General features: G+C 49.2%; 1 protein-coding gene across 1 annotated transcript in view; it reads right to left on the reverse strand.

Annotated features, from left to right (window-relative positions):
• Positions 1-1,885, reverse strand: part of MPEG1 (macrophage expressed 1) — a 2,148-nt gene extending 263 nt beyond the window's left edge. Inside the window, exon 1 of the mRNA XM_009998192.1 lies at positions 1-1,885. This exon is cut by the window's left edge and continues 263 nt beyond it. Within this exon, the coding sequence (XP_009996494.1) occupies positions 1-1,885 (1,885 nt within the window).
• Between the last annotated feature and the right edge of the window lie 7,758 nt (positions 1,886-9,643).

Below are 9,643 nucleotides of genomic sequence, written 5' to 3' on the forward strand. Positions count from 1 at the left end.
GTGTCTGCTGTACCTCTTCTGGCGGGGCCAGCCGCCACGTGTGGCTCTGCCCATCCCTGACCCAGGTTTCCCCGTCCCCGCTGCTCACCAGCACGGTGTCAATGGCTGGCAGGTTGGAGGGGGGCCGGGTGAAAGGTGGCAGGCGGGTGGGTGGCAGTGACCCCCCCGTGAAGATGCCAGCCTGGACACAGAACTGCACCTGGCAGCTATCGCTGATGAGTGCCAAGTGCTGGCTGAAGCCTGGGGGGCAGCTCTTGGTGTAGGGGTCCTCAGCAGTGCCCTGGTGCTGTCCTGCCAAGGGGTTCCCTGCCTGGCAGCTGAAGAATCCCCCAAAGGGCACTGCGTACTGGCTGCCCTCCTCATAGTCCTGGCTTACGCACACCCTGAGCTCATCAAAGAGCTTCAGAGGGAAGAACCCCGAGGGGCAGGACTGGGCACCAGTGATGGAGTTGGCACTGTGGGCACTGAACAGCCCTCCAAAGAGATATCCTGAGTTTGGGGCTACTGGGCCACTTGCAGCACACCAGTAGGCACTGAATTGCACCCGGGAGAGCCAGAAAACATCCCGGCACTCACGGTGGCAGAAGATGCCCAGGGTGCACTTGTTATGGCACTCCAGGTGGCTGTGACCTTCCTCCCGCTCCTGCGTACCCAGCAGCACTGGTGTGTAGGTGGTGGGGCAGGAGAAAGCCCCAGTGAGGGGGTTCCTCTGCTCCAGCTCCCGGCACAGCGAGCTGGCGTCAGGGCCTGCCAGCCCGGCACACTCCTGGAAGGCTCCCCCAAAGGTGAAGTTGTTCATGGCCCCTTTGCAGGAGCCATCATCAGCGTTGGCATGGAAGTTGAAGTTGGGCGAGGTAGCATCCGTGCAGCCCGGGTAGGTGTTGAAGGTGTAGTAGCGGCGGATAGCCATCTCCACTCGCCTGGCCAGCTTCTTCACTGTGGGGGTGGGCAGCTCTGGCAGGGTGCTGGGATTGATGAAGAAGTACAGGGGCAGCCCTGAGCGGTCAAGAGCCACCAGCTGGTCTCTGGTCCTCTCCTGCCAAGTCTTGAGGGTGATGCCTGGGTAAAAGGGTGTCCCGCCAATGCTCTCTACCCTGGAGCTGGTGCGGTTCTCCAGATACTGCTTGGTGAACCCAGAGCTGATGTCCAGGCTCTCATCAGTTTTCATATTGATGATGCTAAGGAAGGCCACGCCAGCTGAGGCAGTGACAGCACTCCGTGTGGCCCAGCTGTCCCTCAGGAAGGTTGCCTTGATCTGATCCTCCTGCACCAAGCTGGCCCCAGCATCCACAGAGGTGATGGTGTGGGTGCCATAGTTTAGCACCAGCACTTCGGCCAGAAAATCAGCCATCCGTGTCTGGTTGTTCTCTAGGTGGCTGGCAATCATCATCAGCTGCTTCTTGAAGCCTTTGTCCAGGGCAGCCCCTGGGTTGATTTTGGCAGTGTAAACCAGGTTCCTGACTTGCACTCGGGTGGTTACAGCATAGTCTTTCACTTGGTGGGTCTTGGTCCGGCGGAAGTCATAGGAGAACTTGCCATTGATGGAAGAGAAAAGGGACAGCTCCAGGTTGATGGAGGCAGAGGTGATGCTTTGATAATTTTTCCAGGACTCAATGATCTCGGAATTGATGTCCAGGTTGCTCTGCTTGCGAGGGATAGTGAAGATCTCATCTGGAATGATATAAGATCCGTCTTCTGTGGTCTTGCACAGCAAGTAGCTCAGGTTGATGACTCTGCCCATGTCCAAATTCCTGAGGTTATCCCAGCCCCCTCCTGGCAGGACTTCTAGACTTGTGAGCTTCAGGGCCTTCTTACACCCCAGAAACCCTGCAGAGGGGTACTGCTCCTGGGCCTGCTCAGCCCCTCTCACCCAAGCCACCAGCATCCCGGCGAGCAGGGCCCCCCACAGCGTCCTGTCCATGGCTGCACTGGTGCGGGGTCCTCACCAGATGTCTGAGCAGTGAGTTGGAGTCTGGCAAAATGAGCTGGCTGTGGGTGCAGCTGCTGGGTTGTTCCTCCTTTGGGAGGTGAATTAACAAAAGGGAAAGGAGAAGTGAGAACTGATGAATATGAGAAACGACTTGAGTGGAGCTGAGACAAGTGGGTGGGGAACAGAAAGTAGAGAACAGAAAGTAGAGGTGCCCAGAGCTCATTGCCTCGCATGAAAGCTGCTCTGCTGGGGATGGAGCTGGGAGAAATAGCACCTTCAGCTCTTCACTGTGCCCAGGAGATTTTGCAGTGTGAATCTCCCTTGGCCAGTGCTTGGGTGACTCCCTCATATGAATCCCACCTCCCTGCCCCTGGGTGATCCTGGCTGTTTTTTTGCTGTGTAAGAGACCTGTCTCTGTCCCCCCTTGGGGTCCCATTCATGTGATAGGTGAAATTTGTCCCTGATGGCATGGGCTTTGCTGCTGTCTCCAAGGCTTTCCTCCTTGGCAGAGGCAAGGAGAGGAGGCAGGGAGGCAGTGTGGTCTCAGTATGGGGGACAGTGCAGTGCTTGTCTCCCTTCTGTCTAGAGCTAGAGGCTGCCCAAGAGCAGGGTTTAGAGTTTCCCCCCACAGCAGCCAGCCCATGGCACAGGTGGCTTCTCCCCAGACAAACATCTACGTTAGCATCCTCTGCAACCTCCTCTAATCCGTTCCTGTCCTTTCCCCAGGGTCTGCAGTGCTCCCAGCTGGGAAAAGCACCTTCTGCTTGGGATTGCTGAGCTGCAGAAAGCTGGTCCCAGTGGTACTGAGCCAGCTCTGCCCAGGGATGCTGGTGCATGGCTGGGCCCCAGTTTCAGTGGCACAGGGCAGCTGCTGTGTGTTTTGGGGTATAAACAGTTAAAGCAGCTTCTGCTGTGAAAGCTGTGACTCTTTCCGTATGGACTTCCCCTATTTTTGCTGGTTAGTTCCCCTTCCCAGGATCGTTCTGGCACCGGATAAGGCTGAAGTGAGCCCTGTGATGTAAGGGGGACGCCATAGGTGCATGTGAGCTTTTGCCAGGAAAACACTGGGAGCAGGGCAGGGGGGAAGGGATGACAGGAAAACTGTCAGGGATGGCCTTGCTGGCCCCAGTGTAGTGCTTGGGCCCCCGAGTAGCTGGAAAACCCTGGTGTGGGGAGTCCATTCTGGAAACTCCCACACCAAGCTTGAGCCATCTGGGTTTCAGATTGGGCTGTAAGGTTGCCTCATCTAAAATCCAGCCATGGATTTCACTGTCCCCCAACTTCAAAGCCTAAGCAGAGCCCCCTGGCAGAGACTGCAGCCCCAGGAGCAGAGGAGAGAGAGGAGCCCCGTGGGGCCGTCAGGAGCTGCCTTGTCTCCCCACCATGCAGAAGCAGCTCCCAGGCAGAAACCAGGGCTTCTCCACACTGCAGGCCGTCGCATCCTGTGGTGACTGAGATGCAGCAGAGCTAGGCAAGCCCCATCCACCACACCCAGCTGGGGGACTGCAAAAAATCATTTCCTTCCTGCCTGTCACGGGGAATGAGAAAATGCCAAAGTGGGAGAGCAAGCCATGCTGATGGGTTGGTGGGTGATGGGAGGGGAGGCAGAGCTGGGCTGCTGCTGCTGTTGAGAGGATGAGGAAGGGGAAGAGAGGGAGGATGGACTTCAGCAGAGCTGAAGGTGCTGGAGCAGGAGTGAGAAACGTGGTTTGGAGTTTCCCCCAGAAACAGCAGAGACATTGAATGCTCAGGGCCAGGGCAAGGGGTGGAATGTGCTGCTCACTGCAAACCACAGCACTGATGCAAACCCAATTTGCAGGGCCTGGGATGGATGGAGGAAAACCTTTTTGGTGCTGCTGCTGGATGCTAGGTCTGACTTCTGGCCCCATTGCTGGGTCTGATGACGACCCTTGGCCACCTGGGCCCCAGTCCTGGCACCCTGGCATGTCAGACTCATGGATCATCATCATGCTGGGGCTTCCTCTTGGCTGGGATTCCCTGCAGTGGTGTGTTGTAGAACCTTGTCCTGCCGCTTGTTCCCAGCACTGGGAAGTTGAGAATAAATGAGGCTGGGAAGGCAGTGCAGTTCAATGTTCTGACTGTAAAAAGGGGGTGGCCTTAGAAAAATGCCCAAAGGCTACTAAAAACATGTCAGTTTGCAGCAGTCCCTAGTGGGAGGAATTAGAGATTATTACTCAGTGAACATAAAAAAGCACAGGTTGTAACTACTAAGCATGAGGCTAAGTGCATGCAGGGATCACCTGAGAGGGATGTTAAACTGGAAAAGCTTGAGAGATCCAACAGCCACCAGAGCTTGTGTCAGCCAGCAGTTGTTCTGCTGGCTTGGGTTGCTGCTCAGCACCAAAACATGGCAATTTCTGTACATAAATAGCATGTCAATAAATAGAGTCTCTATTTGCACCCACACATACAGATATTTAAGCTTTTCTAGGCTATGCAGAAACCTGAAAAGGGAGGAGGTACTTTTACAAGAAACAACATTTTTGTCCTCACTGACAATTCTGTTGGTTTGTTTGGGGTTTTTTGTTTGCTTGTTTTCCAGCAAAGCTTGGATGATCTTTTCACAATGAGAAGCAGAGAAATGCGAGTCCAAAAGCCATCAGAATGAACCACGTGGGATTTTTCAGTTTTGTTTCCTTTGCTGGCTGCGACCACTGGGACCAGCAACGGCCACCATGGCTGACCCTGTGGACCTGGAGCCAACTTTGATTACTTCTGTTCCCTGCCCCACCTGAGGCAGACCAGTGCTTCACGTGGCTATTCACCTAATTTACACCCACTGATTTTTTTCTCTTTCTGTCACACGTTGCTTGTGCAACTTCTGGTGTTGAAGGTGTAGAAAACAGGTTTTAAACACAGACTGTCTTCTTCCTGGGTAAAGTAAAACTAAATTTCTTAGCAATGCCCTTACAGCACCAGAGGGGGTGGGGGCCAATTAGGAGCGCGCTAATTATTCCCTTTGTGAGGATCTAATTGCAGGTAAGTGCCACCATTTAACAAGCCCTGCAACATCCCCATTCCATTCCATTACGAACAATTTCATCGGTGTGTTCAGATGCTGAAGGAATATTTCTCATTCCCTTTCGACTGCTGGAAACCTGCCAGAGTTAAATCCTATTTTTCATTTCTGGAGCTTTGTTGTTTCCTTATTTTTCTGCCTAAGGTGATCTGAGGTGTTAGTGTTTGAACTTGGACTGGAAGATGCAGTTAAAATGCTCATCTTTATGCAGAAAGCGACCAGGGAGGACATTCTCGAGTGTAGGTGTGGTAATTAATAAGGTTGTAATGAGGAGAAGTCAGAGTTTCTTCTGGAAATCACTAACAAGTTACAACCAAAGAAAGAAGTGGATGTCAGGATAAGGAACTCTATGACCCATATGGCATTGGAAGACGTGGATTAGGTGTTCTCTCTATGGTTTGGCTGTGACAAAACCAGTGTGGAAAAGAGAGCTGAGGAGGTTCTGCTCCTCTGTCTCATGACAGAAGAGGAAAATGCATAATGAAATGTGAAACTGTGAAGTAGCTCAGTGAATTTCAGAGTTCTGCTTATTACAGGGACAACTGAAATTCCCCATATACAGTCTGTGTCTTAAATGCAACAATTCAAATGAACAAAACTGATGTCAGCTGGTGCATTTCTTTACCAAGTGGGGTTCTATGGTCTCTTTGAGCAGTCTTATCAGCTGAACTGCTGGGATTTTCTACATGACTAAGAGTGAGTTATGTGGAAAACCAACTCCAGGAAGCTTATCTCAGTGAAACCCAAGAAAAGATAACATGCATAAATTAGGATGAACTATATCCCAAGATAAACTTTATTAATCAGGTTAAAAGAAGATACAGAGACCTCAGAGTATTTTAAGGTTACATAAATAATTTTTTATTTATATAGCAGTATTGCCTGACTTGGTTTATTTCTCCATGCAGAAAAACTCATAGGTATGTAAAGCAAGAAGCTCTGGTTCTAAGAGGCAGCGTGGGTTACTTTAATATATGCCAAGTGGTATGGGGAGAAATTAATTCTATTGTAGTAAAAATATCTCCATCTTAATAGACCTAGCAGACTTTATTTGTTTACAAAAGCTTTTGTACCAAAAAATACATGAATAAAAGAGGCTAGCAAAACATGTTGGAAATATCAGTCTGTACTTGCAGAGGATTCTTTTAACAATTTAAAATAAAGATTTTCCAGAATTTGGTGGGGAGAGGGAGAAAAAGGAAAGAGAAATTTACCTGGAAGAGCATGTCATTTACTATCTGAGTGCTACCAATTTTTTCCCTGGCTGCCTGAAGCCTGATACCTGGTTCCAGCTCTTCTACCTTTAGGAGGGATCAGAGGGAAAATCTCAGCAGGAGGTTTAAACACCCCCATCTGTCTCCCAGCAAAGGTCTGCTGATGTGTGTTCACATCTCCTTCACACTTCCCCTGCTCCTGCATTTTCTCTAAGATCTTTTCTCCTCCTCTTTTGAGGAAGATGCCATAGTGACAGTAACAAAAGCTGGAACTTTTGGTAAAAATACTTTCAATGTTTCTGCATGTCATGGACTTCAAGGTAGTGTTAGGTGCTTGCTACAGCTGCAGCCATCTCCAGGTTCTCCCTAACTTTCTGCAAGGGAGCTGTGCATAGTGGTAAATAGCATGATGCAAATCAGAATTGCCATAACCTCCTGTGAGATGTGCAGTTGTTGTACAGAGCATCTTGGGAGAAAAAGCAAAGCTTAAGGGATTACATGATACCTAATGGTTTCATGACTGATCTGCATGTATGCAGATTTATGTGTTCTGTTTTTAAGCACTTGTTTCCCAAAGCTCTGTATGATTCATTCATTTATTTCATCCTGGTTTTGTAGTAGCTTGACATTTATCCATGCACTGTTCAGTATCTGGTCCTATTGCCCTCAGAAATGTTGAGATTCCTAAATCACATTCAGATGTTCCCCCTAAATGATTTCTTCAGGATCAGGTTGAAAGCACCTGAAGAACAGAAAAAGTCTTTTCTTATGCTGTACTGACAGGTACATTTTCACTTTGTCAGTTAAAAGGTAACTGGGTCCACAGATGAGGATCTGGAGGAATGGTTCAAGATGCAGCTTCTCCCAGCTCAGGATGAAAATGCAGCTTTCATGGCATTTTCACTGGCACCTCTTGTGCCAGGAGGTCAAATGTTTTCATTTATCTATGGAACTTGGCATTGTTATACTGAAGTAGAATTACTATATTATTTTTTCTCTTTTTCTTTTTCAATTTAGCAGTGAATGACATCTGCTTTGAGACCAGAGGGGTCAGTTGATAAAGGATGGGGAGTTGTCAATAAAATGTTGGAATGATTGAATTATTTTCATTGAAACTGGATTTGTTTAGCTTTTCCCTATATCCTTAAGATCACTTAAGTTCTAATTTTTTCACTTTTTTTTCTTCATGTCTTGAGTTGTTATAAAGAAGTCAATTAGAGAGGCCCAAAATTGCCATTACTAGGCTCTGTGTTAGTTGCATATAATGATTAAAATTCAACGTGTTTTTCTGAATTCTTCATTGCTATGTCTGCTTCAGGTGTTGCTTAAAAAAATCTTTCTAGCTTTAGCAAAAATAACACAGTGACCAGAGAGTGGGTGACAGAAGTGCTGGGTTGGTTGCCAGCAAACATTGATAAGAGCTGAGGAACAGTCTGAGTTGTCTTGATTTGGTGCCTACTAATATTTTGAGCAGGAAGAAAAAAAAAATTAGTTCCCTTATAGTAGAAGAAAAAAGTTAGTTCCCTTATAGTAGAAGAATTCTGGAGCTGGATGTGCTGTGAGGAACAGGACATGGGTACCTGGAAAGCAAGACTTGCTGGGCTTGTCTGGAAGTGTGTTGATGTATCTGCCTGTTTCCTGCTGCTGCAGCTCTTTGCTTCCCAGCAATTGATCAGGAACGCACTGCTGTCCCAGCAGCCTTCCCGGGCCTGGCTTAGGGAGAGAGCAAAGGTGGTTTCTGAGAGCTCAGGAGAAAAAATTGTCGTGCCTGGCCTCCCGCGGGAGCTTGTGCCAGCAGGGATCCCCTCCCTGCAGGTGGCTCCGCTCCTGCGGGAGCAGCTCGGCTGGAGGGAGCTGCGTCTGGGCACGGGCTGCAGGAACCTGCTGCCACCCTGGGGCTGGCCCCGGGTGCCCTGAGCTGTGACAGTGGAGCAGGCACCAGGCCCTGGGATGTTCCATCCCTGGGGCCACCTCCAGCCCGAGTACCCATGAGGGGTGATGGCAACAGGAGATGGTACCATAGCCCCTCTGTGACAACAGCCCCTGCCCAGAAAGCCCTGCCCTTGGGGGTCACCTTGACACCTGTGTCCACCCTGCTCAGATCACTGTCTGCAGTGAGGAGGAGAAGGGCTGCAGACTGTCCATCCTTCCCACGCAGTTGGGTTCCCCCAGCCAGAAAGGCTCCTGCCCCCCAAGTGCTTTTTGTGCCTTTTGGTGGGGGAGCAGGGATGGCCTCACTCAGCCTGGTCCAGCTGCTGGACCTCGCCCTGAGGACACCTGCTTTAGGGCTGTCCATTATCGGGCCTTGTAGCAGCTGCTGCTGTCCCTGCACCAACCTTTCTGTATTTTACCTCACATTGAATTTGGAAAATTCCCAGCCCTCCCTGCTGAAATAGCCTGACGGATCTGAGTGGCCTATTCAATGTACACAAAAGTGCCCTAGTTAGGTCTAAAACTTGAAATAGCAGGAATAAATAGTTACATCTTAAATTGAAACTAAGCAATTTATGCAATAAAAACGGCACAAAGGAGGGAGGTGTTTGATTTGCTTTACTTTCTGTGTCTAGTATGCACATGTACCAGATCAAAGATAAAACACTAATTTCTACCCGACAGGCTGATCTGGACATGTGGTACTGTACTGTCTGAAAGACCGTGCCAGTGAAACAGCTGGTCATTATTTGGCAGATCTTGCCTCTTCACAGTGACATCCTCAGAGTGATCTGATGAGGCAAAGCTAAATTGTGTCTGTCGCCTGTTAAAAACATGTCCCGGGAAGGCAACCTGCAGCAGGTATCTCTGTAAGTACCATTCAGTCCCAAATCCAGGCTATTTTTAATTTTTTATTTTTTTTTCACTAGAACTCCCAATCCATCATTAGCATCTCAACAGATGGATTCCTGGAAGCTGCCTGCAGTACCGACAGTATCAGACTCATAATTGCCCCATACATGGTCTTTCCCAAACCCAAGAAGTGTTTAGTGCACAGCCTAATTTATCAGGACAACACAGACAAGTTGACTTGCAGCCTGAGTGCACCCCAGGGGGGCTTGTTCTGAGAGGCCTGAAAGAATTCAGGCAAGGTGTGGCTGTCTCACTACTAAAAAATGCCTTTGTTTTACTTCTAGGAGAGAAATCTCAACATAGACTCACAAGTAGGTGATAATGGCAGCAAGAGCTGTGGCTCTTTTTTTGGGGAGAGCCCAACAATGCTCTCAAAAATTGCAGATGCAGGAGCCCCTGGCAAATGGTGTAAATGACAAAGAGGATACATCAAGAAATCTTCAACTGTTCTTTTTTTCTTGTAAGGACTAACAGCTCTCCAAGTATTTCAAGTCCTTTTGCTCACATCAGTAATGCAGGCAGCGAAACAGAACCAGTCCAGAACCTACTCAGGCTGCTGGGTTCTTCAGTGTCCTAAACAGGAGGCTTAAACACTGCAGAAATCTACACTTCCAG

The sequence above is a fragment of the Chaetura pelagica genome, unplaced genomic scaffold (assembly GCF_000747805.2).
Source record: "Chaetura pelagica isolate M959 unplaced genomic scaffold, ChaPel_1.0 scaffold35, whole genome shotgun sequence".
NCBI lineage: Eukaryota > Metazoa > Chordata > Aves > Apodiformes > Apodidae > Chaetura > Chaetura pelagica.